This window comes from Astyanax mexicanus, chromosome 21 (genome assembly GCF_023375975.1).
Source record: "Astyanax mexicanus isolate ESR-SI-001 chromosome 21, AstMex3_surface, whole genome shotgun sequence".
Lineage (NCBI taxonomy): Eukaryota > Metazoa > Chordata > Actinopteri > Characiformes > Acestrorhamphidae > Astyanax > Astyanax mexicanus.
In genome coordinates this window covers 21733524-21761152 of record NC_064428.1, presented here as the reverse complement: position 1 = coordinate 21761152, position 27629 = coordinate 21733524, and the positions used below count along the sequence as shown (strand labels likewise).

General features: G+C 40.3%; 1 protein-coding gene across 1 annotated transcript; it reads right to left on the bottom strand.

Moving 5' to 3' along the window:
- Positions 1 to 2159: 2159 nt before the first annotated feature.
- irs2a (insulin receptor substrate 2a) lies at positions 2160 to 17118 on the bottom strand. Its single transcript, XM_007228700.4, has 2 exons — positions 13528 to 17118; positions 2160 to 5031 (listed from the first exon to the last, which is right to left on the bottom strand). Exons 1-2 carry the CDS (start codon positions 16946 to 16948, stop codon positions 5027 to 5029), a joined length of 3426 nt encoding a protein of 1141 aa, XP_007228762.3. The 5' UTR covers positions 16949 to 17118; the 3' UTR covers positions 2160 to 5026.
- Between the last annotated feature and the right edge of the window lie 10511 nt (positions 17119 to 27629).

The following is a 27629-nucleotide window of genomic DNA, read 5'->3' as shown; positions in this document are numbered from 1 at the left end:
AAAAGGTTAATTTTGTGTAATTTACAGCAGCAGTTTGTTTAAAGCAGCAGTCTCTAAAATCTCTTGTTTTAAATTGAATGCAGTAGTAACAAGCGCAGATAAAATAAAGAGGCTTTATTGATAATGGAGAATTAAAAAATGTGGTCAACAACAGACAGGGTTAGAACCAAAACACCAAAATGTAAGAGAATACACATATCAAGTGAGAGTCAGACAGTACTAATCAAAACACAGTAAGACGTTTGGTATCATGGCATCAGAGGGCAAGGCAAACTCATAAAAGATGTATCAAAAGAGATCAAACAAAAGAAACAAATCAGGGGCAAGAAAAACTTTTTGTACATAATAGACAGAACTAGATAAAAATACTCGGCCAGGAGCAAGAAAGGTGAAGGGATATATATAATGGGTGAAACAGGTGTAAACAATATTCCTGCTGCCCATTAAAAAAGGCTCTCAGAGACTATGTTTGGGTAGCGAACCTCTTGGTGAGAGATAGTTGACTGCTAGACATGCCTCCACAATGCAAAGACATTTTTCCTAGTTGACAGACTTTGAAAAAGGGTTCTTGGAAGGTTTTGACCCATTTCGAGGTGGACTTGCTGGTGTGCTTTGGATTATTGGCCTGCTGCAGAACCCAAGTACACCTGAGCTGGTTCTATTTAAATTAATCCTTGTTGTGTGTACTGGAGGACCACAGAGTTCAGTGAAAAACAGTAGGTAATTTAACCTGTAATTTTCTCAGAGGACGTCTGAGAAAAACACATACATGGTCATTCTAGACGGGAATAAAATTACAGAGGACCCCCCCATAAAAGAGAAAATTACCCCAGGATCCCCTGAAAAACTAATCCCATCCGGATAGGGATTTTGTCTGAAATTAAAGTTTGATAAACTGGAAAATATTAGCATAACAAAAAAAGCAAAACAAAATAAATATGTAAGGGGCAAATACTTATACATATATCATCCTTATATTCACATGTTCATTTTCATTCCATTCCAACAACTTATTCTTTGTGCATTTTTTTGTTGTTGTTCATTAGTGTATTAGTATTGTATTATCACTCACTGTATATACTGTACTATGGTACTGTGTGTGTGTGTGTGTGTGTGTGTGTGCTTTTGCTGGCTGTTGCTCAGCCTGGTGCCTCGTCCAGCAGTGAGAGCAGGAAGGGGGCCATTCACACTCTATTAGCTTCCTGCAGGCTTCTCTAAAGAAGGGAAGCGCGTGTCGCCCTGACACAGCCTGAGCTCAGGCCGGCTTTAGGCAGGATACATGGACTTCTAAGCCTGGGAATCGCAGCATTCCGGCCCAGGCCCTGCTCCTTTCTTCTGCTCATCCAACAGGAAGTAATCGTCCGGCTTGTTTACGAAGGGACAGCGTGTTCTTTCCTCTATTCGCCCTGGGGCTTACGAGAGCGTACTCTGAGTACAGTCCGTAAAAGTGAAGACGAGGCAATATCCGTTCTTGTCTTTTAGGTTCAGTTCATGTCACTTAATTAGTTTGGACAGTTTTTTGACAGTTAGGCTTTGCTTAGTGCAACTTGAGAGTGTGACAGTAAAATCAGTATCTAATTTAATAGATTAAGTAACATGTTTTGGATGTTTTTTGTAAAGAAAGAAGCTTATTTTTTGTGAAATAAAGAACCTATAAACCAAAAATGTTAGAACAATAGACCCCAGATATGTTTTTCGGTAAAACTTTCTAGTCATTAAACTCTATAAACATACTCATAACACATTATAATGCATTATAAACATGGCTATAAACATTTATACATAATATATAACAAATGCATTTATTGTACTCCAAGTACAATAAAGACAAGGCAATATACTTTCTTGTTAGTTACTGTATTTCATGCTGTTTAATTAGTTATAGGTATATATAGAACCTATATAGAACAGGTATTTTTACATTTTAAACATATGTATAGCCATGTTTCTAATACTTTATGAATGCATTGTTTTACAAGTATGTTTCTAAAGTTTTATAGACATGACATTCATAAGAAAAAACTGTTACTGTTTTTTTTTCTATTGTGTTGTTTCAAAACTTGATCCATATACTTCCACTCGCTTGCATTCAAGTTTATGTAACCAAAATATAATTTCTGAAAGGGTGTGAAAAGTCATAAAAATCAGCACGACACATGTATTTGCCTTAAATAATAATAATATTTATTTCATTATTGCATGTGACTACCCTTTTCAACACAAATAAAATGTATATTCAACTAAGATATTTCAAATGATCTCTTAATAGCATTATAGCATCACGACCAACAGTATATGACATTTGTACACTGGAAGACACAGCATGTTCAATCAGACCTTGCAAATATTTTATATATTCAAGAACACTGTTTTTTTCTGTATTTTAGGTTAAAGCAAAAAAAGTTCAAAAAGTTGGCAGAAAGAAATGTACAAACAGCATTAACAGCATATAGTCGATCTCTTTCTCACTCTCGCTCTCTCTTTTTTTGCAAAATCTCTCATCAACAAATATATTAACAGAGTCTTTATACATTTGGTTCCACTTTGTAAACTAATTCGCTTTGTGTGTAAGTGTAAATATTGCATATAAAGAGGTTTTTGGATAGATGGTACCTAAAAGCAGGATCTCCCCTCAGAATCAAGTAGTAGTTGATTTTTTTTAGTTAGTTTTTTTTTGTTACAGAGTTGCTTATATAACAAAGTAATAAAGTGCCTTTAGGTCATGAATCTCTCATTATTTTTTATTTATTTAGTTTTATATATTTAGTTTTTGGCCTATAAGAAAAGAAGAATGTGTGGTATGGGCAAAAATATACATTAGTGCTCAGACTGAAGGATCACAGCTGTCGACTGAGAAACCTTTAGTTTTTTCGTACTTGGTGTTTGTTTGTTTACTCTGCTTTGCCATTTACTTCAGAGATTAGGTTCTAATCCCTTTCAGCCGGAAGAGACCTGCTAAAGTTGCTCCTCCTCCCCTGCTAAAAATGTTCCTCTAATAATAGCTTTGTACACAGTTCGAAAAATTAGAGAGAGGGGAAAAACACTAAGAGAAAATAAGCCTGGCCTGTTTTGGTGCAGTTATTAATCTCTGCCTTCCTGGGTTGTTTACTCTGCCCTCTCGCAGCACATCATAAGTGGGTTACGTGCTCTACATTCAAATGTGTCATGTGTTACAATCTAGAGTTGCTGCTGGCAGTGGCACTGTGGCGTCACAGTTATCACAGTCGTGGCCAGCGCCAGCCACAGTCAACAACTGGAAAACCTGCTGTGAAGTGCTTGTGTTGCGGCCTACCACTAAAGTCTCCACTTGTAGAGTGTTTTCACATGGGCTCTAGTTCGTTTTCACCCTTGGTGCGGATAATTTCTGCAGGCTACAGCAATCAGTGGTCTCAGTCCAGCCCTAAACAAACTCATAGGCGGTTTGTTTGTGCTGAGAACATGATCTGACTTTGATCCTACTGTCCAAACTGAATAGGACACTCTATTCAAATGTTCTCCTCACATTTTAGCTAAACGGCTGTTCAGGTGCAGTTTAGTCTGATTTTCTTCCCTGATAATTACTACAGCTACAGCTGTGATGTGATTTGTTACAGCTTTGCTTGTGTAAAAAAAATAAATAAATCAAGAGGTTAAATCACTTGTTAACTGATTGTAGTTAAAACCAACTATAGTATCCATGTGAAAACACCCGTAAAAAGTCTCCTTGCCATTTGTGCCACCACTGAGCACATCACCATCAAAGATACAGATGTAGATAACCAAAAACAGAAGGTACAGTGGAGGTATACAGTAGCGGCTATGGTACGGTGGTCAATAAGATGAAGATGTTGGAGTAAATTTGGGCACCTGTACATAGCTACTCCAAGCTGCTTATAGCATTATATTTAACACATTACAGTATAGAACTCTAGAATATAGAATTGGTCATAAAAAATAATATTTACCTCTTTATTTATCATTGTGAGTGTAGGCATTTGTTTATTGTTATGTGCAATAACCACATAATGAGTATATTTTAGTGGTACGTTTTGCATATTCTGGATATTCTCTCATCTTGGGTGGCCTCTTTTATATAATATATATATTTATTTATAGGAACTCATCAATTCATGAACTAGTTGGTGTGAAATAAATTAAGATTCTATAAAAAATATAGACAAACTAGATCATTTTGTAGATAAACAATAAAACATTTTACTCTCTTTTTATATATAATCTAGGTCCAAATAACAATACAGTTTTCTTTAATAAAATTCTATATTTGACTTTAGAGAATAAGGCTTTGGATTGGTCATGTAAGAACACTGAAATTAAGAAGAAAAAAAGTAAAGAATCGTAAATCTGCATTATCTCAGAATTTTGTACATCGTAATAGACTGTCTTTTCCTGAGGTAGGACTTGTAGCAGTTTCTTGGGTCACTGTTGTTAATCAACAAAACAAAAGTGAAATCGTAAAGTCTCACCACAACTTCGTACTAGGTATAAATAAATATAGAACATTAAATATGTACCTTTTTATGGTCTATGGTAAGTAAATATTACAGATTCTGGGCTTGCTTTTGGGGGTAGGGGTGTAAAGGGTTAAGGAGGTGAAGGGGTGAGGGGTAGGTGGTTGTACTCCAATTACTACCCAGAAGTCCAACCAAATATAATTTAGGTGTTAACAACAACAACACCACCAACAAAAAAAAAAATACAAAGTATACAACGTACAAGTTGAGACAACTTTGTGACTGTCGTCACCTATGAAGCAGCAATTCGCAGTTCCTGTAGGACAGAGCGGGTCGTGCAGTCCCTGCTTATGTCCATGTTTAAAGTGGCCAGCCTGGAATAGGATCATGACTTGAGCCCTCGGGAACTCAGGCAAAGGGTGAGGGATCGCAGGTTAAAGTTCAGTTCATTTACAGCAGCATGGTTCAGCCACAGCGGAGGTGGGGGCGGCGGCTGGATCTGGTCACGGGTTTTCGATACCACTTCCCGCAGTCCCAGGGTACAGTCTGAGGAGGAAGATGATCATCCGAGGAGATCAATCTGAGGGAGACAGAAAAGAAAAAGTGGCAGAATGGTTAAAAGATGGATTACTTCCTTAAATCTAACCTATAAAGCACTTTAAAGCTATTAGTGTGTTGTCCCATGACTTTGCCAAATCCAATGTAAGCTAATGATGGCTGCACTGGCCTGTGGAATATGTGTGTGGGGTCTCCTGTTTCAAATGTCAATTATATATAAATGTATTGGTGTTCCTAAGCCATCGCAATCTACATACTGCTACGTTATATGCACATGTAAACAAAAGCGAACATCTGTCTTATCTTTCACTTTTTATTTGAAAAAAACTTTCCAAATCGTACCATTTCAAGCTGTGGTGGTATTTTCTGTTGGTACACCATCAAATCATGCATTTGTGCGTGCATTTTTTGTCAACTCTTATAATACAAACACAAAAACCACTTAAAGGTAACACTGACACAATTATGATAAAATATCATGGAAAATAGAGACTCTCAGGTACTGTAGGTGTCCACTTGCGTATCTTTCCATTGGGGGTAGCACATCTAGGCTTGGACCTTGGCCTTTTGTACTTGTTTGTGCTGCCTGATTTGCATCTGGGCCTCAGCAAACGGGGAAGTCTCTAGAAGCTCAGTTTTCCCATCTCATTTGACCCTCCTCTACTTACTCATCCAACCAGGCATCATGCTGTTGCTTAGCCTCCGTCTTACTAAAACATTACTAAATCATGACCTGTAGGCTTAATCCCACAAAAAAATCTATTATACTATATGTGGTTAACACTCATATTCAATATCATATCAGCCATCATTTTATCATCTATCATACAGAGCCAACTGTTTGCATTGCTTCTCCTATGTAAGAACAGGCAGGGTATGGCAGGGATTAACCCTTCACAGTCCGATTTAAATCCCACTCAGATAAAATGGGGGGTTGAAGGGCTTGCAGCAGCCTTGACCAGCTCCTGTCTACCACAGATGGACTAATCCCAATATAATTCCATTATAATCCTGCTGGAATTACAGTCAGCGACTAAAGGAATGGAAGGAATCTTCAGCTCCAGCTAGGGGGTCATAGGCTTGAGCGGTGGTCCTGCAGGGCAGTAATTACATAATCTGACAAATGAAGAGTAAAATGACTGCACAGCCCCTCGGGCAAACCCTGTCACTTTACTGGGGAAATCGGACTAGAAGAGATCTGCATCCAGGCTGCAATGGACGCATCCAGACCTTGCAGGCAGTGCGCAAAAGAGGACAATCCATCATTCTTACTTACGCAATGAATCATCCATTCGCTTTGCTCTCCGAGTTCTGACATTTTATATTTACTTCCATTTATTTACTTCCTCTTTATGACTTTTATTGAACAGGGCCACTTTTTTCTTGTTTTTGTATCTGCGCTGTGCTTTATACTTGCAGTCTGCGACTCTACCCATCATAACAGAGCACCTGACGCAGCATGTTTGGGGGCCATTTTGGTTCATGCGTCCTCGCACAGCAGCCCAGACATTAATCCCCAGTCCTGGGAGAGAGCAGGGTATTGTAATGCTGTTTGCTCTGAAGTGTCTCTCACGTTGCTCTTAAAGGAGCACATAAAGCTGGTTCACGCCCCACAGGACCAGCGTTCTCCTTTGCGAGAAATGCTGATGGTTCACAACGAAAGAAAACAGGGCCAAGAAAAATATAGAGATATTTATTTAACCCCTAGCATATGATCCTCTTTCTTAGGGGCATCCTTGTTTATGAGGATGGGTTAATAAAGGGTAAGTTCATAGGGCAAGAAGTTAATGGTCCATTGATTTAAGGCAAACTCTTGAGACATCAGCAGTATATGGACGAGCATCATCCTGTTGGAATAGCCCACCAGAAAAAGGTGTGTGTGCAGAAAAGGTAGGGACAATAGTTGCAGGAATGTGTAACATTTACAACACTGTAACACTGCACTATCAAAGTGCCTGTAAAAAGTGACCTGGCACTGTATGAAATTACCCTACTCCATAGCACCAGGCCTTCTGGACATGTGATTTGTGATAAACTATTGATCTTAGAACTGAAAAGAATGCCTCCACTCATTTATGTTGATACAGTCACCTGGACATTTCTCAAAACAATAAGAGGTACAGCAGTTACTTTGTAATTGGTAAGCAATTCCCAAAAATCCATTCACCTTCGCCTACTTAACCCACTCAGTCACATGATGGGCCTCATCAGCTATTCACTGTTCTCAATCTATAATTAGTTTTATTATTATGTACAGGGTTACAGCACTGATCACAGTAGACTCCAAGCCCACATACTGTATTTTAACAAGAGGTTTCTTTTATAATACCCTGTGTTTATTGCCCCCAGTCTATGCTGACAACTCAGTGTAGGAATAATAATTACATACTGGGCATTCCAGGAAGCCCAAATCCCACATTAATCATGATGTCTGGAATCAAATAAGTTCAGACCATTCAAACACCTTTACAAGAAACACTGAGCATTACAGTGCTTTCCAAAACATTACTGAAATCGGAGCAAAATTGATGCTTCATCAAAAACCAACCACTTCTCAGAAATTACAAACAAATCTCTCGTGACAGACATGAAATTGACCCTGCGCCACTTCTTTGATTGCAAAAGAGCACCACCACTCTACAGTAAACATACTCAACATTGTGCCTTTGAAAAAGGCTTATATGTTGACGCTGCCTCCCTGTTCTTTTTCATTTAAAGTATGACATTTAGCGCTAGTCCGCTAAGTGTGCTAGCAAGAAATGCTCGAGGGTCTAGATTACAATGAGAGAAGCACTTGAGTTGGAAGAGAATTGAAAGAGAAACCAGTCACACCACAATTGAACGAAAACATGCATATAGCAAATTCTCCTAAAGAAGGTTCTAGAACTATGAGGATTATGGCCTCATAACTAAAAAACACCTGATTAAGGATGTAAATATCACCCTTGCTAGTCAAATTAGCTCTATGGTCCATTCAGGGACAGGTTTGTTTTGAACCTGCAAGAGCTGGAGCATGTATGTGTGTGTAAATGCCCCTCATCCGTCTCGAAGCAAGCCGCTGAACAATGTCTAATCCCTCTCCCTCACACCGATGTAATCTCCTTCTCTTACCCCGAGCTAAATGTGGGTAACGTTGACGGTGTAGCCACGGTTATCTCAGGCAGGAACATCCCGGCCTAGTTTAGCCTGTGGGGCTCTGCGGGGTGGTAAGTTGAATGGCCAAAGACTGTTTCAGTGTTTACTTTTTGGGGGATATTAGATATTAGACATTAGGCTACCAGGTTCCAGGTTTCTTGGCTGGGTTATTCTTGGATTAGTTCGGGGTATTTGGTTTATGGTCTGGTTTTCACTTTTACCAAAAAAGGTTATTTTGTTCTAATATAGGCAATCTGTTTAGTCTTAAACAGAAGACCCATAGGTTCTAACCATTCTGTATAAATGATCATAAACAATAAGCTCTCCAGTCCAATCATATATTTAATAATACATATAAAATCCAGTGACACAACATTTATCTCCTAAAAACCTTTTTCAACTGGAAAGAGTCTAAGAGCCCAGCATGACTGGAAACTCTTACACACACACTAGCCAATAGCAGCCACAGCTAAGCTAGCCCTTCCTCCCTCCCACCCACCATTCCTGACTGACTGTTTGTCAGACCCAGAGCAAAAGAGCACTAATGGAAATGAATGGAGCTAAGACGACAACAGCGAGCGAGTGGTAAACAGGGATCCATGTGAAGGAGAGCAAAAGCAGAGGGAATAAGTGTGGGAGGGAAAGCAAAGAAAAGAAAGTGAAAGAGGGCCAGCAAGAGAGAGAGAGAGAGAGAGAGTGAGAGAAAGAGAGCAAGCAGGTAAACAACAGGTCAGAATGGGTTTAGTGTGATGGGGGAGGGGCATGTTTTTGAAAAAGAATGAAACAGAGTGCACAGAGAAGAAGGGATGATATGGCTCTTAGACCAGGAGTGAGAGAGAGCCATGATGAAACCTGATCATCTCGATCAAAACACCCTTAAGAAATTTGAGTCTCTAGCTGTATTCAACACACTGAAAGCAGCACCTTATACCCTGTCTACCCTGTTGCACTATATTTACCCTATATTAATTTCTTCTCTTTCGGCAGAGTTTAACATCTGCATTTAACCCATTATTGGCAGTGAACACACTTATTCACACATTGGTGATTAGGGAAGAGTGAAGACACACTGCAAACAGTGGGAAGCTACTTTAGTGCCTGGAAAACAATTGGGGGTTGGATTAGGGATGCACCAAATATTTGGCAAGAAATTACAAATTAATTTAGGCTATTTTATGATTTATTTTATGATTTTATTGAGCGGAGACATCAGAAAGACATCAGCTTAAAACAGATGTGGATTCCCTATAGACACAGTGCTGTGTGATGACTGTCATGTGATGATCTGTCATTAAGTATGCAAGTAATCTATCTTAAAAAAACTGTTAACTAAGATTGCAGTTAAACAACTTCAGCCTCTCCTAGGCCAGCTATTGTGTCACGTTGCAATGTTAACTCTTTGAAAAACAAAACAAATCTACATTTATGCTACCTAGTTCACGCAATAGTGAAAAAAGCTACAAAGTAAATTAAAATCATCGAAAACATGTTGAGACTAAGCTTACACAAAATACAAGTTACAAAATACTTCTCAGATTCAAAATTACTCTTTCCTTAGTGTTCCCTCCCTCTCTACCTCTCTCAGGGGCGAGCGGTAGCCCCTGTCCTGGGGCCGGAGCAGATGGCGTACTGTCATTAGTGTATTGTCTGTGCTGCTGCCTTGCCTGATAACGGGCTCGCAGTGAGTGCAGTGGCAGGTGCACGAACACACACCCCTCCCTTGCTCGGCCATCTGCCTTACACAAACATACACACACACAGGCCAACTCAAGGAGGCCTAAGATTCCTTAAAAAAAAGGGTGTGAGCAAGCATGAAAATGCATGCGAATGTAAGAGAGAAAGAGATAAAGAGAAAGAGAGAGAGACCAGCCAACCAACAATTCACTCTTCCACAGACCTTTCAGCCAACTCCAAAATATCTGATATCAACAGTCTCTCTCTCTCTCTCTCTCTCTCTCGCTCTCTCTCGCTCCCTCACTCCTCTCCCTCACAGCACTGGTTTCACTTCTTGGTTGTAAACAAGGATCAGTCTTTCATTCCCTGCTCTACGTTGGTAAATAACTTGCATATGATACGAAGCTAAATCAAAGGCGAAAGGTTGTTCACTTTATATTAAGTGACCTTAATGGTGTTTGAGTTAAAGGAGGCCTGGAGAGGCCTGGAAAGGCAAGCTTTGGCGCAAACAGGTTAGGTGATAAAAGGCAAGCAAACTTTTCCTGGCAGTATAAGAAGCTGATAATGCATAAACAGCTAAAAAAAACACAGTTTAAGCCCTTTTTTTAAGGCAGCTGAGAATCCGTCTCGCCGCACAGTCCTGTCAGCTAAGTATGCGATTCTGTGATAATCATTTTCCAACATTTGTTTTTCCCCCCTCCTGTGCAGTGATTCAGGGCAAAACAGCTCTCAGAATTCCATAATCCACCAGTCATACACTAACAGGCAGACGATAAATGTCTAAGCCTGCTGTGGGAATATGTGTGTATGAGCACATAAAAAAAACTTGTCTGTCAAAACTCTACGTATTCTTTTTTTTCCTCCATAAAACAAGCTGATAACCCCCTTACCAGCCCCTTATCTAAAAAAAAACAAGCCTGAAAACATCAGCACAGGCTGAGATTTCAGAGAGTGGAAGCTTTGATCTTCACAAAGCTGAGGGTCACCATTGGCATGTTATTCAAAGAGAACAGCAAGTCATGTTTGCCCTCCCCTTTTTCCAAATCTTGCTGCTCCTGATGGCACTAGCTGACTTTGTTGTTTTCAACCTGGATATGTACTGAAGAACAAATGCTTGCCTGCCAGCCTGATGTCTGTCTGCCATTCCTGACAAATGTGCATGACATTCTTTGATTCAAAAATCAACAAAGTCAGTCCTTGCCAGCACATTGTCTGGAGTGAGTGCAAAGGAAAAAAGAGTTCAGTCAAACGAAAGAGAGAAAGACATAAAGAAAGAAAGCAAGCAAATGAAAGAGCTGAAAAAACGAATGAGTGAAGGTGAAGGAGGGGCAACTCATCCCTGAGGAAGGTGCTAATAAAAACAAGTGAGTATTTGCTTCTCCCAGCAACCTTTACTCAGTCAGGCATTCCAAGCGTGAAACCTCATCAGTACCTGACTACGACCCATAAACAAACCGCTGGCCTGTTTTTTCCCCTCCAATGGCCGCACATGCCTCTCGCACGGGCCCACCCTCCTCGTTCACCAGGACTACCCGTGAACATGGCTGCACATGTCTATTTAGGAGATGAAGCACAAAGAGTTAGCCCCTATCTTCCCCCTCCCCTTTTCTTCCCTCTCCCCTCCTCACCCAACATTTCTTACTGGCAGCACTGTTAAGGGTTCCAAGCCATGAAAGAGTTAAAACTAATTTGGTGTCAACAAGGCCACCCTTGAAGCCTGACAGCCATGCTCAGCTTTTTAGCTGCAATAGGGCTAATTCTGGACACAAGTTCCCCCTCCAATGGACGGGTTATAATATGGACACGAGGGAGGACGGAAACGATTTGAAGTACGTGCTTCAGTGCATGGCACTGCATGCTGTGCTGTACTCTGTATGTGTGTGTCTGTGTGTGTGTGTGTGTGTGTATGTATGTGGGGAGCCACATGCAAAAACAGCATTCACAAGGAAAGGCCCAAGGCACTTTCATTTTTCCGCCCAGCATAATGGTAAAGCATGCATGAGCACTGCATTGCTCACACACCCACAGATCATTAAAATAAACATATTTTCACACCCAGTTTTCCACCTGATTTCAATGGAAAGCAGGGATAGATTTAAAAGCAAATTACATGTATGTTTTTCAAAAATCATCAATGATTAAGATGAACACAAGGTCATTTAGAGTGGTGGTCTGGTTTGAAGTGCTCTGTTCTGAAGAACATTATACAGTCAGAACTTTAAATAAATAAAAGAAAAATAAATGAATTAACTAATATAAGTAACTTGGAATTAAAACTTTATATGTTGTCAACTGCGAGATAGAAAGGATTTTTGCTCTCCTGTAATGTTGCCATTTTGGAAATAAAGATAACAGATAGAGTAAGTACATAAAGGTGATTGGTTGTGTTTGTGTTGTAAACATATAATGAAACATCCTACCAGCACCACTGTGAAAACATTTTTGTCGGTTAGATTCTCTTGAAAAGAGCACATTTGTAACAGAGCCACTCTGTATGACTTTGTTTACTTATGTTCATCTCAGCTGTACTATGAAAAAAAGGAGAAGTTAACAGAGAAGGTTAACTGTTACAACCCTGCTAAAAGTTAATAGTGTTGCTGATATTTCCAAAGTAAAGTCTACTATTATGCCTGCTTTTATTTATTATCAAACATGCTGCACTGACAGCACTGAGTGGGCTTCCACAGAAAAGAGTCTGAGGTCATTTAAAATAGTTCCTGAATTAATCAAGCTGCGTGGCAATGATAAGGTAAAGGCAGGCACTATTTTTCTCGTATGGTGCAGCCCCACAACTCGACCAGCTCACAGAACCAAAACAAGCTCTGCTCACGTGAGCTCGAGCTTCCAAACAAGCCTCCCTTTGCCTGCTCTAAGAATAGCGCCTTTCAATAATTCAATAACGGCCGTAATGTCTCCACACGACGCTATAAAAACGCTACGACAAATAAAACAAAATAAAACAAATAAACACGCATGCTGTGTGCGCAAACTGTCGATGTGTTCAACTTGGTTGGACAGCGAGTGAAAAAACACGCACGGTTCTCTCTATCCTGCAGTGTCATACTTCCTACGCACTCTGGTTGTTTACCACTGCGCAGCCCCTGAGCTCAGGTCGTCACGTTTGTCACGTTTCAGATTCCTAGGAATTCCTCTGAATGAAAAACACACACTTTTCGTCGTCAACAACGAATTATCGACTCACAGAAACGCAGCAAATCTGACGAACATAAACACTACACTCTGTATGTAGTGAATTACATAACGCTGCCCAATTCATTCTCAGTGGTGTTGGCAGATTAACTGAATAAATATAATTATATAATTATTTTGAATTACTAACTAATTAACTAATGAAAATAATCATTATTTATAATTATAAATAAATTAAACTAAACAATAAACATTTTAATACTTCTAGTGCTTTCCATATTAACACATTCAGTTTGATTCATGATTTAAGAACCCTTTCAATTGTCTAATACTTTTAAAAATATGAGATATGCTAATGAACTGGACCTGCATTTTTTTATACAATAAAATAAATAAAATAATAAAATAAATTCAAGCTAATTAAAAATATATTTTTTTTTTTCTCCCTTGTTGTGAGACAACACACCAATCATCAGCTCAAGTTTACTGTTGGACTCCTAATCTCTTAACCTGCACCCAAACATTAGACAACATCTGGTCAGCAGAACGCAGAGCTAACCTTTTACAGTGGTCACCGTCTCCTTGAATCCCAGGGACACATATGGACTGGTGTGTAATCCATTAATTCCTCCTTTGCAGCTACTGACCGTCTTGAAGCCCATCATACTGTCACAGTTTCTCAGTTCTCTGTTCTCCATGAGGTTTAAGGCGATATAGTTCAGACCATTCTGGTACCCAGTGGAGGTCTCTCTGCACATAGGGCTGCCAGACTCCTCATCAGAACCCTCGCTGCTCCGGACCGAGACGTTCTCGACAGAGGCAGAGCTGTGCCGCTTGGAACTGTGAGCGAAGGAAGGAAACACAGGCGTGACCGTGGTGGTGGACGAGAAGGTCTCCGAACTGTGCCGCCTCCGACCATGAGGATCCGCTCGGATCACCTTCGCCCCTCCATTGGGGTCCACAGAGGCACTGGGCAACAGGAACGCCCCAATACTTGGCATGCCCTTGTCACCTAGGGTAAGCCTCTTCACCCTGCTGGCAGGGCTTGCAGCAACACCTTCCCTGTTTTCAGAGATGAAGGATGGAGAGATGTGTGTGTCGTCAAACTTCATCTCAGCATAATCGTCTTTACCTGTGCCAGGTGGGCATGGAGAGCCCCTCGACTCAACAGGGAAATATGCGCCCTCTTCAGATGGGCACGGGCAGTTGGTGAGCTCAGGGATCTCATGCAAGGGGCTAGCGAGGATATCCCCTGATTTTGGTGAGTGCGAGTTGAGTTCAAGGTTCATGTAGTCAGAGAGGGGAGATCTCCGTCTCATGCTGCTGAGGCTTGGAGAGGAACCCTGGCTCTCCACAGATCCCAAGGGCAAGGAATACCGGGCATTTTCACCAAAGTCTATGTTGATATACTCCCCTGGGCTTTTGGGTTCACAGGGGAGGGGATGCTCATTCATGCTTGGGAGCATCCTCAGAGTGTCCAGAGATAACCTGTTGGGCCTGTTGGCTCGCCCTCTGTGTGATAGGCCATCATTGCGGCTGTGCCTGAGTGGGGGCAGGGTTGAGGGGCTGGGCAGCAAAGGCCCAGGATTTGCTGCTGACATGGTGTAGTAGTTGGACTCATCAGATGGCCTGTGGCTCTGTGGGCTCATTAAAACATACTGATCCTCTTCTCTTTTAGTACCTTGGTGTTTGTTGGAGCGTGAGCTCAAAGAAGGTGATGGCCGCTGTGCTGGCTCAGACCCACCAAGGAAATAATCAGGTGGTGTGGGTGAGACGTATGGTTCAACAGGTGACATGTTCATATACTCTCCATTTGCCACTCTGCCATCTGAGCTCTCCAACGAGGACTTGGAACCAGACCACATCCTCATATAGCCACTGTCCTCCATGGAACTGCCACATGGGGAATTTGTTGTCCCTCTGCAGCCTGCACCCTGAGAGTGAGACCTGGGGTTGATGATCTGTTTGGGAGCTGAGACGCTCATTGGACTCATGGGCATGTAAGGGTCATTTTTGCTGCCTTGTGGTGCCACACCAGGTGTCATGGGCATGTAACCATCATTGCCTAGGTTACTGCTGGAGCTTCTGCTGGAGCCAATTTCAATGTCACCATAATCCTCAGGGTAAGAGACCTTTGGTGAGGCAGAATGTGTGTTTTGCCCTGAATGGCCATTAGTGTACACAGCCCTCATTAACATATATTCATCAAGTGATGCTGATGATTGCTGGGAGGGGGCCCTGGGTTGCCGTGGTGTTGTGAGGGAGTATGTCCTCTTCCTATATGACTTTTCCATATCTAGATTCTCTCTGCTGGATTCTTGGATCTTATTCAAAGAGTGGCTAGATTGATTGTCCATCATCATATAACCACAGAGCTCACTGCCTTCACGGGATGGGGGCGTGCCTGAGAAAGATGAGGGAGTATTGCTACGATTCAATGGGTTGTACCTTACATCTCCTGGGCTGGATCCATAATCGTCACATGACAGGAAGCCGGTATCACTGGGCGATCCTGAGACAGAGCCACTGCAGCTGGAAGGTTTGTGTACCGTTGAGGAGGTTGAGCCATTCATGCTAGTAGAGGAGAGGCTCAGTGGGCTTACAGCAGGAGGAGGTGAATGAGACATCGGCATAGACATGGACATGGATCTGCTGTGATGCAGGAGCGATGGTTCTGATGTCCGGCAGCCAACTGAAACTGTGTTGGATCTGCACATGTGGGTATGGCTTGCAATGCTAGGGCTTCCATTCTCTGATATTGACATGGACACTGGCCGTGCCATGGTGCCCTCTCCCTCGCTGGCTGTGCGTATCCTACAGGAAGCAAACTTGGTGACAGGGGATGTGGCTGCCACGCTGTCTGTCCTTGACCTTCTCACTAACCCTGTTTGACTTGGGGGCAGATTGTTTAAGTTCCGCCGGGTGGGCACAGATATGGGGTTGGAACCTGAAGACTGGCTTTTACTGCGTGGCCGGAACTCTGATAGCTCTTTCATGGCTTTCATAGCCTCTAAAATTGTCTCGTGAATGTTTTGCGCCACCACAGAGTCATCAGCCTGCATCCAAAGCTCCCCTGGTCCTGTGGAGGCAGACCTGCCCACCTCAATAAAAAAGAAGCTGTCAGAGTGGCCACATCGCCTGATGTTCATCAGCTGCAGACTGACAGAGGCAACCTCAGAGTTAAGTTTTACAAAGCTGATTGAGCGGCTTGACAAACACAGCCTGTAAACCCCAGTGATGTTTCTGGTGTGCCCCAGTCCTTTAGACTTTAAGTTTACTTGCCATACCTCTTTGTAAGCAGCATTAGCTGGGGTGATCATACCATAGTTGCCCTCGTCAAAGCCCACCAGAGAGGAAGCAGAACTGGACACAGCACTGTCATACACTTTGCCCTCGCTCATCAAGTCGGTCAGGACCATGTACCAGCTTTCCTGCTCCTGCTCGTTTTCGGCAGCGACGGCGAAATACTCGTCCTTGGTGTAGAGGGCTATCAGGTGTCTGTGCTTCGCGTCGGCGCGCTTGTTTATGCTCAGACACGAGTCCAGAGATATGACTCTCTTTGCTGCTGCTTTATTCCTCCACTTCTTCTCGCTCTCGTAGTACTCCAGCCGTGCTGGGGAGCCGTCCCCTTGCTCTTTGAGCACGAAAAACCTCCTGTGTCCGTGCTTCTGTTTCTTGAGGTATCCAGTCTTCTTGACGTGGTTTGAGTTCATGTTGACATTTGATAACGACGTGCCTGCCGGAAGCGGCGGGCTCGCCATCCTCGCGCGTGGAAAAAAACAAAACAACACTTGCTTCTCAGCTACTGACTGCAAGTTGATTTTCCTGCGCAGATGAGAAGATCCCAGAAAATCCCACCAAGTTAACGTTGGGTAGGAGTTGCTCTCAGCGCGCTCTCTCGCTCTTCTCTCTCCGCCAAAAAGTTCACTGCAGAATAGCTCCTCTCTCGGAATGACTGAACTAAAGAGGAAAAACAACATGTGACGTTACACACACATCCCAGCTTTGACCAGTAGAGAAAACACACAGTCATATAAGGCGGTGCGTCCGCTCAGGAGGGAAGCGGAGCGGGAGGGGGGAGGCGTGCCTGTCAGTCAAACCGAGCGAGAGGTGCTCATTGGATTCATTGGTCGAGCGTGAAGATTTACATTTGGATGGACCAATAGGAGAACGGGGCATTTGGCAAATCCCGCCGCCTGACTGTTTTTTTCTCTCTCTCTGAACACACACACACTGTTCTCGGTCTCTCTCTCTGGCTCTTTCCCTCCCCTTAATCCCAAACACAGCGCCAGCATGACACATTTTACTGTACATACGCAGTTTGAGACAGTGATGCATTTCTTCGTCAGACTACCTAATGTCCATTTTTGAAACTGGTTTAATATAGAGCCTTGGGCTGTTCTCGGAAGCATTTTTTTCTTTCTTTCAGAAAAATAACAGAGCTGGTGTGGGACAAGATGTACTCATTTAGCTACCCATCAACTTAAACGTCATATATAGCTAGTTTAGCTAAACTGTAGAAGTGCATGTTTGAAGCGTTAGATAACTAACCTACTAATACTAGGTGGTTAACTAACTGATATTTGAGTAAATACCCAGTCTCAGTTAGTGAGCAAGCTGTTAGCGAGCTAATTATATTAAATATGAACAAAAACCGGGTTATATAACCTGTGTTTTGAACTGTGGTGCGCAGCTAGTTAATTAGCTAGTTACTTCGCGATGGTTTTGTGGCTAGTTATCGTGCTAGTTAGCGTTTAAGCTAAAGACTGAAGCACACGAAAATAGGGCAGTAGAAAAACCAACAAGCACATAAACGTGGACTTTTGTATTAAAACGTCGTTTAGACGTTTTATCCAGCTTAAACAGGTGACATTACGCATAGTTAGCTACGAAATGTCGATAAAAGCAGATTCAAACGAGTTGTCCCCCTGTCACAGGGGGACGTAGGGCCCTCGCACAACAGCGCAAATAGTACCGGGCCAAACCGAAAAACCGGTAAAAGTAATTTTAAGGTCTTATTGAGTGTGCCAATTTTCAAGAGTTTTCTATCCTGTTAAACATGTGAAATATCCATTTAAAATACAGGTGGCGCTATAGAGCTGTTAAAATACATGTATTTGAAATTCTAATTCTACATCAAACAACAGCCTTAGATAAGCAGGCCAGTCAAATTTTGTGAGTTTTTCTTCGTTATAACCTCCTCAAAACACCTAGCATTACCTAGGTTTTCACCTCCTGTTTTGATGTGGCATCTCACAAATTCAACCATCTGCCATTTCGTCCTCGTTTGAGATATCGACTATTCCTTCACAATTTATCATCAGATATGTTCAATGTTTATTTTTACCAAATATCAAGAGAATTCAACAAAATTTGCTAGGAGTAGTTTGACAACATACGTAAAAAAATGTATGTAAAATGCAGATATTTCAAAATGGCCGACTTCCTGTTGGGCGGAGTCAGTCCTACCAATGCTGAAAATGTGTGTAATGATGTCTTTTGTGTTTTTGCCAAGTTTCATGAATTTTCAATAATCTGTTTTCTGACCGTGTCATGGTTTCACTTTGGTTTAGTGTTGCGTCTCTAGTGAATCAATTGCTCGCCATTGGGTCACCGTTTTACCGATCAACTAATCCTTTGGCAGTTATCATCAAATATGTCTGTTGTTCATTTACAGCGAAATAAGAGGTAATCTGACAAAGACTTTAGGAGCAGTTTAAATGAGTTTGTGAAAAATGTGTAAAAATATTACAAATTCCAATATGGCCGACTTCCTGTGGGGCGGAGCTAATACAAGCCAATTGCAAATATGTGCAGGGTCATACTATCTACGATCCTACCAAAATTTGAGAAGATTAGACAAATTTTGACACATCCACAGCTAATTTATTAAACGAACCAATTAGGGGGCGCTGTAGAGTCCGTTAGCTATACATGAAAAAATTGTCAAAATATTTGTAAAGGGTTTTTAGGTCTTATGCAATCTGTCAATTTTCAAGAGGTTTTGAGCATTCCCGTAATGTCAAATATGCATTGAAACCTAGGTGGCGCTATAGAGCCAATGAAATACGTATATATGAAATTTTAATTTCAGATCAAAGTACTGCTTAAATCAAGCAGGCCTGTAAATTTTTGAGAGTTTTTAACCTTTTTAACCTCCTCAAACACCTACTAACACCAGAATGTATTCACTTCCTGTTTTAACGGGGCATCTCAAGCAATTCAACTGTCCACCATTTCGTCCTCGTTTAAGATATCGACTATTCCTTCGCAATTTATCATCAGGTGTGTTAGTAGTTTATTACTGACAAATATCAAGAGTATTCAACAAATTCCCTAGGAGGAGTTCGACAAAGTATGCAAAAAATTTGTGAAAAATGCACATATTTCAAAATGGCCGACTTCCTGTTGTGCGGAGTCAATCATTCCAATACTAAAAACGTGTCTTATGATGTCTCTTGTGTTTTTACCAAGTTTCATGATTTTTCAATAATCTGTTTTATGACTGTGTCATGGTTTCACTTTGGTCTAGTGTTGCGTCTCCATTAAATTAATTGTCCGCCATTACGTCATCGTTTCAGCTATCGACTATTCCTTCGCAATTTATCACCATGTATGTCTGGAGCCTATCCACACCAAATTTAGAGCTAATATGACAAAGACTCTAGGAGGAGTTTGAATGAGTTCGTGAAAAATGTGTAAAAATTCCACAAATTTCAAAATGGCCGACTTCCTGTTGGGCGGAGCTAGTACAAGCCAATGGGTAATATGTGCGGGATGATAGTTTCTATGTTGTTGCCAAAAATCGAGAATATTGGAGAAATTTTGAGACAGCTACAGCTAATTTAATGGCCTAAACAAAATAGGGGGCGCTGTAGAGTCCTCTAGCTACACATGAGAAAAACGACAAAATATTTCTAAATCATTTCAAAAACTTATTGAATCTGCCAATCATCAAGAGGCTGAGAGCTTTTCATAAATATGATATATAATAGGTGGCGCTAGAGAGCTGATGAAAGACGAATTTACGAAATTCCAACTTACGGTCAAAGTATGGCCAAGGCCAAATAGCTCTGTAAAATTTTAGGAGTTTTCAAACATCCTAACCACTCCGAAACCCAGCGGGAAACTTTTTATTTTGCAACTTCCTGTCAAAATGGCCGACTTCCTGTTGGGCGGAGTCAAATAAAACCTAGTGATTCTTGTTGTTTATGAGGAGGTCAATGAGCGTACCAAAGTTGGTGCACGTTGGACAAACTTCATCCCGGCCACTGCCGACGTTTGGGGGCGCTATAGAGCTCCTGAACAACGCCAAAGTCCAGCCTCTCTGGAACTTTAAAATTTTCGCCGAGCTTGAGGCCTGTGGCAAAATGCGTAAGTTTTCGAGTATCGGAAATGCCTCAAAAATGGACGCAAAGAGGCAGAATAATAATAATAATAATAAACGGACCAAAAACAATAGGGCTTTGCACCTCCGGTGCAGGCTTCGCCTGCGCCTTCGGTGCTCGGGCCCTAACAAGCGTTTTGTCAAGTTTTTTCAGCTTAGTCAGAGACCGTCTCAACTTGTAAACAACATTGCGTGGTTACGTAACGCGCGTGATGTGCAGCAGCAGCAGCGCTGGCTGGAGCGCGCGGGTGTCCCTCCGTAGCGTTCCATAATTTTTTATTATTATTCCCACCCGTTTTCCGTCAACCGCCCGCCTTTTCCCACAGGGTTGTCTGGTATCCCGTTTCTCATTGGTTAAAAGTGGCTCTCCTCCTGCACCATGATTGGCTACAGTTGTATACACGCAAATATTTCGTCCAATCAGCCGCGTTCTCTATGAATACGGGTGTAGCCAAAATCTACGCTGCCCACGGCGTTTCCGCCTGCCCATGAATTTGCATGTCAGCGCTGTATCTTCGATAACAAGTGCAGTTAAAGTCATTAAGATAAATACGTGGCTGCTCTTTCATCGTGTTTTTACCCTTCGGAGGAGGAAATGATTCTATACAGGGTAATTTGGGCCACTCCAGCTCTTATTTCAACTTGCCTACGTGAAAAATAATAACACCATCCTACAGTGCTTTTTATATTACCCAGATAGCAAAACACGTTAAGTCAGTTTCTACAGCACTGATCTCCGACGTAGGCAATATTTAAAAATAGTGAAAGGAGTGTAAAAATTCATTTTTTTACTTTGTACATTTAGTTTATATTTTCACCATTTTTTTCAAAATTTCTAGTTATTAATTTCTGCCCCTCACAATCAGAATTTCAGGGAAAATAAATAAAAACTTTACTAGATTATTATATATTTTCCTACTTTGCATCTTGTAACATAAGTAGGTTCAACTATACCATCAAATTGGCAAAGAAAATCGAGTAAAGATTTGTTTTTAATAGTTTGGTACTCTGATTGTGAGGGGGAAAGGTCAAAAAGTAGAAAATTGTCAAAAACAAATAATAATAAACTCTTTCTATTCGTTTTACTTAACCAAAAATATTAATTTTACACATATTTTTCTATTTTCTAATTAAGCCTCAAAGTCATAATATTGAACTGATAAACATTACACTGACATCCATTTCTCACATTTTCTAGTTTTTGATTTCACAATCTAAATTTTAGAAAAAACATAATAATAATAATAATAATAATAATAATAATAATAATAATAATAATAATTATTATTATTATTATTATTATTATTATTATTATTACTATTATTATTATTATTACTATTATTATTATTATTATTATTATTATTAATTTAATTCTTGTTATTATTATTTGTGGGGAACACCTTACACGTAACAGAGTGTTAAGCCTGTTAGAATTTTATTACTAGCCAGTGCCTATTTATCGTATGTTCAGTGTTAAATAAAGGTTAAATAAGGATTGTTTTGCATCATCAACATTAAAATACATACGTTTATTCCACATTCAAAATAACATTTTAATATTAAAGTAGACTCATTTTGAAAACAACACAGTATTCGTTCATTTTTTACGTCAGTTGGTTCAGCACTGTGGTAATACTGTCTGTTTTTACTGATATTATATATTTTTTCCTATTAGTTTGTAGCTCGCAGCTTGATGATATATGAGACCTCACAATGCTGCCCCGTCAGGCTGTTCCGTGTCATAGCATTGGGCCCAAATGGACTCAGTGAACTGGAGCTTCAAAACAACCTTTGCCTGGCAGGAGTGCAGCCTGTTATCATTACAGCAGGACAGTCCAGCTGTTAAGTGCATAAACTTGGTGGATGTGCTTTCTACACATTAATAAGTTAGATATTGCAGTTGTAGCTTATTTTGAAACAGTTTTAAGAGCAACTAAAAGTCATGCACCCCACAAATCTGGCCTTTTTGGAAGAGTGGTAAAAAGAAAACCATTGTTGAAAGAAAGACATAAGAAATGTGTGCCAAAAAAATTACTCTCCAGATGCATAAAGCTGGTTGAGATGGTTGAGAAGACTTGCAGCTGTAAATGGAGCAAAAGGTGGCTCTCCTAATTAATGATATAGTGAGCTGAATACTTTTGCACATCACACTTTTCAGGTTTTTCAACTTTTGAGGTCAGTGCAAAATGTTTAAGCTTCCATGGGATGTGCAAAAAGTTGTGAGCTATAATACCTTTTTACCTCTGGGTGGGTGGATGGCACTCTTTTCCCTCATCACACCTAGGGAGATGTCAATCAGCAAAAGGCGCCTGTGAGCTGATGTATCGGAACCGAGTCTCTGCGCTTTCCTCCACATCAGCAGCAGTTCAAAAAGAGGCGGTGGAGGTGGTGGGTGACATAGCTAAATTGGGAGAAAATGAAAAAAAAGGAAAATAAAATGAAAAAGTAAAATATTATGCTATTTTGACATTAATTAGCATTGTCAAGCTAACTTTGTGAAAATACATTCACAAAAATGGCCACCGGTGTTGTTGACGTGTGATTACTACGGTCAACTCCCAGTCCATCATCATCTCTTCTTCCTGACAAACTTGTTTTTGACCTGCTGAGAGCTTTGCTCCCTTATGTTGTTTGTTGGTCTCTCATATTAAACCAGTCTTATTAAAGAGCCACGTTATTCACCTCAGGCCTGTTTCACTTACAGTGTGTTTGTGTGTAACCTGGACATTCACCGTCTGTTGGCTGTTATCTGATCTGGAGATCGCATAATCTGATGATGTTTAGATTGGTGCAGAAATCATTGTGTTGCCCCAAGAATCCACAGATAATCCACACTGGCACCAGAGCCAGTGAGCATCCCAACTGTAGCCTACTGGCGGATTTGGCCCCCTAAAGAAGATTAACGTACTCAAACAAAAGCACTGATCTGACTGGGAGAGATTTGGGGAGGCACAAGCCCCCTTCTCTGAAATGAGCAGCTGTCTATTGTGGTATTAATACCCACCTCTCTCTCTCACCCACACATACTGTATACACAGATTAAATAAGATACAGTGAGGTTGGCTGGACTGTAGCCCCTGATGTTGTTTTTGATCCTGTGTGTTATTCAGACATATGCCTGTTGTTGTATCTGTTTTTGCCCCTGAGTGTTTGTTAAATCAAAGGGGGCTTAGGCCACACAACAGCATGTGTTAACGTCAGCATAAGGCGTCACTAATCTTATACAATGGTGAAAATAGCAAATAGGGCCCACTGGTGACGGCTTAGTCACAATACGGCTACTCAGGCTGGCCACAGTATAGGCCTCGCTCTGGTTGAGCTAAGCCAATATGGCTTAACACACACACACACAGTAAAACTGATGAAAGTGTGAAGTGGTTGGTGTAATGTAATTCACTTTAGATGACTCAGTTATTCAGTAAATGAAAGGGCCAGTGTAGACCCTTTAAAAAAGGGAGTTTTGTAAGGGTTAATTAGTAAGGGTTAATTTGTAAGGGTTAATTAAATAACGGTAATCATTGTATATACTGTAAGGTCATGGCCACTCAAAAACCTAAATCAATGCATAAATAATTATTTACCTGACTAAATTGATTCTACTGGATGACGTAAAATTCTGTGTGTCTCAATGTATTGTCTTTTTCCCCCCATTTTCTACCAAATGTACACGGCCAACTACACAACCCATTATTAGGACTCCCCCTATCACTAGTTATGCCCCAACATCAGGAGGGTGAAGACTAGCACATGCCTCCTCCGGTACAAGTGAAGTCAGCTACCTCCTCTTGTCGAACTGCTGCTGATGATGCAGCATTGCTGAGTAGCATCACAGTGCACTCAGAGGAAAGCGCAGCGACTCTGTTTTGAGTCATCAGCTCACAGACGCCTTGTGCCAACTGACATCACCCTTCGGAGAGCACCATCTTCCCACCCAGGGAGAGCAAGGCCAATTGTGCTCTCTCAGGGCTCTGGTAGCCGATGGCAAGCTGCATGAACAGGATTCGAACTGGTGATCTCTCGATCATAGCTGGACCTGGTGATATCTCGATCATTGCTGGACCTTTTTTTTTTTGTTTTATAATACTGTTAGAATGTAGAGAGCAGGGACATCCAACAAACCTTCCAGACCACTCTGATTTTAGAATGAATATATCAGATGTTGCAAAGATGGTCATGCCAGCACGCTAGTACAATTAATTATATAAAGAATATTTTGTCCTTTCTCAGCTCAGGAATACTACTGCTTTCAAGTATATTTCAAATATAAAATACAGCCCCCCCCAAAAAAAAAGCGGTTCCACTGTTGGTGTGGGTAAAAAACAAAAAGTTTTAGTACTATATATAGAACCTTACTTACGAGTGACAGTGACTAGACACAATGGCATCTCTGGTTTGTTTTGGTGAGCCCTATAGTGGCAGCTGTGGAGTTGAACTGTAGGACCTCTCCGGGCACTCTGTGACCCATCCTTTACACAACAGCACACTAATAGCCCCAGCTGACTCCAAAAAAGGCCCCAAACCGCACAAATGTGGGGCAGGGGGACAACAACAGCCGGAAAAAGCTGGAAGTCATCCATGGCCTACCTGCACTACCAGTCATAGGTTTAGACCTCAAAAGATTGTTGGGAAAGCTTGTATACCTTCTCACATTTGCAATTATTTGAGTAGGTACTGTAATTGTGTGACAGCAATGGAATGCATGTTGTATTACACTTTTACCAGCCACGAACAGAAAGCTGAGGCTGCTGTGGGCAAAGAAAAAACATGTTTACAACCCAATAACTGTAGAAAACATGTTCAGTGCAGTCTCAAAAGTGAAGCAACCACAGGTCTACTGCCCCTGCTGTCTGTTTGCCGTATGGTGTGTAGCTTGGCCTCTCTTTTAATAGGTTTCAATGAACAGAAAGGATGGTACTTGTCTGACTGCATTGGGTCTGCAAGTGTAAAGTTTGGTGGAGGGGGGATTATGGTGTGTGTTTCTTATTTAGGAGTTGGCACCTATATAATATTATTATGTCTACTATTTATTCTTCAGAAAAAAAAATATATACGCTGTGGAAAAAGTTTATGTAAAGTAAACGTTGTTTTATTCTATAAACAACAGACAAATTTGTTCCAAATTCCAAATAAAAATATTGTAATTTAGAGCATTTCTTTGCAGAACATAAGAAAAAAGATGCAGTGATTTCAAATCTAAAATAATGCAAAGAAAACAAGTTTATATTTATAGAGTTTAAAGAATTTAGAAATCAATATTAGGTGGAATAACCTTGTTTTTTAATCACAGTTATGCACAGTTATGCATCTTAGTTCTTCTCCACCAGTCTTACACACTGCTTTTGGATAACTTTATGCCACTCGTCGTAGTGCAAAAATTCAAGATCATCCATCTTCATCCTGATTATATTCTAGAGGTTTTCAATTGGATAAAATCAAAGAAACTCATCATTTTTAAGTGGTCTTTCATTTTTTTTTCCAGAGCTGTATATTAGCACTCCAGTGTAATAAAGCACACTGATAACAGTAGTTTGAGCAGATTGAAGGGCAACAGCATTGCTGCCCATCAACATCCACTGGCCTCAGTTTACAGCAGCATTGATGCTGTATGAGTGTTGGATTCCCAGTTGTAAGTGTCATCATCACCCAAAGGCTTAAAGTACTTAAAGCAGCTATCACACAGCAGCCAGAGGTGAGGAAAACCTCGTTTACCTCATGTGGAGTTCAGCTTAAAGGTTAAAATGCTGTTCCAGAACCTACTTGATGAAAGGTGCTACTCTGAGCTGCCAGACTGAGGTGCTAATTATCAGTCCACAGGGATTCCCAGTCTTTTTATTCTTTGGGAGGCTGCAGCTTACAGGGAAGGCCTGGACAATACAGAGCTTAATATCAATTTTTAAATCAGCATATTTTTAAATTAAATTTGAGATGTGAGTATTTGTTATTTTTAAATATATTTTTTTTATGTTAAAATTAACCACCTTACCAGTTTGAAGAGTGAAATGTTATAATTCAAAATATTTCATGTGTTATCATTCAAAATATTTCATATTTACAAGCATAGAAAAAAATATCAAATGTATGAATTATGTCATTAAACATTTACACTTTTTAAAGTCAGGTTTCACCTCTGGCCTAAATTCATAGTTCTTCGTTTTAATAAGACAGATTGGAATTTATGGATCTGGACATTTAAAATCTGAATATTTATAGTTTTTATTGTGTTAAATGTGCAACCCATGTTATTTTAACATGTACTTCCTTTCACAGCAAATTTTACCACGTCACAAACGCATTGTTCAAATCAATGCAAAATGTATGATTTACATAATTTGTAGAATTTTTAAGTGTCAGGTACATTTAAGATCAGTACATGTTTTATCCATATAATTTATAAATATTAATATTTTAAATATTAAAATCAACAGTTATTGTATTTTTTAGCATCAAATTTCACTTCACAACTTCAAAATCCAAATCCAAGGCATTGTAAAAATGCATGCATTTATGAATTATGCTATTAAATATTTAATATGTTTTTAGTCAGCAAATTTACTTTAAATAAAGAATTTTAAAAAACTAATTTAAATATATCTACCAGATGTTTCAATTCTGGCCTATATGTATATTTTGTTTACAGATTTTCCCAGTTGTAGCTGTTATAATTTTTTTTTTTTAAGTTAAGTTATTTCGTTAACGTTTTTTTAACAGTAAATTTAACCACCTCAAATTCAAAACATACAAAAAGGATTTTTAAAAACTAAAGTTGCAGTTACGTTATTACATATATATGTAGATTTAAATACTTTAAATACTCAGCTTTTAAGCTCTATAGGGATAAATGAACAAAAGTACCTCACAAAAAAAGGAACAGCAATCTTTTCATTTGATAAAGTCACTTTCACTCATTCTCTTTAAAATTAATATTAAATACAAGACTTTAAACATTTTGCATTATATTTAGACATTGTTTGATTGTTGAATGAATTTTCTAAAACTCATTACAGTTCTGGACCTGTGGTTTTGGTCCTCACTTAGTAAGAGCCAGCACTGCAGTTTTATCTATGTGCAGACTGACCTCTACTGGGGAGACTGCAGAGTGACGTGCTGTGTGTGAAAACATGTATGAGCCATTTTTGAGAGAGCAAACAGATTAGCTAGTGAGGTCAGCGGCACAAATACTGAAAACCAATAAACTGCCAAATCAATAAAAGCATTTGAAGAAAGACAGCATGGACCCAAAGCTCACAATGAGAACATTCAAAGGTGGCTGACAA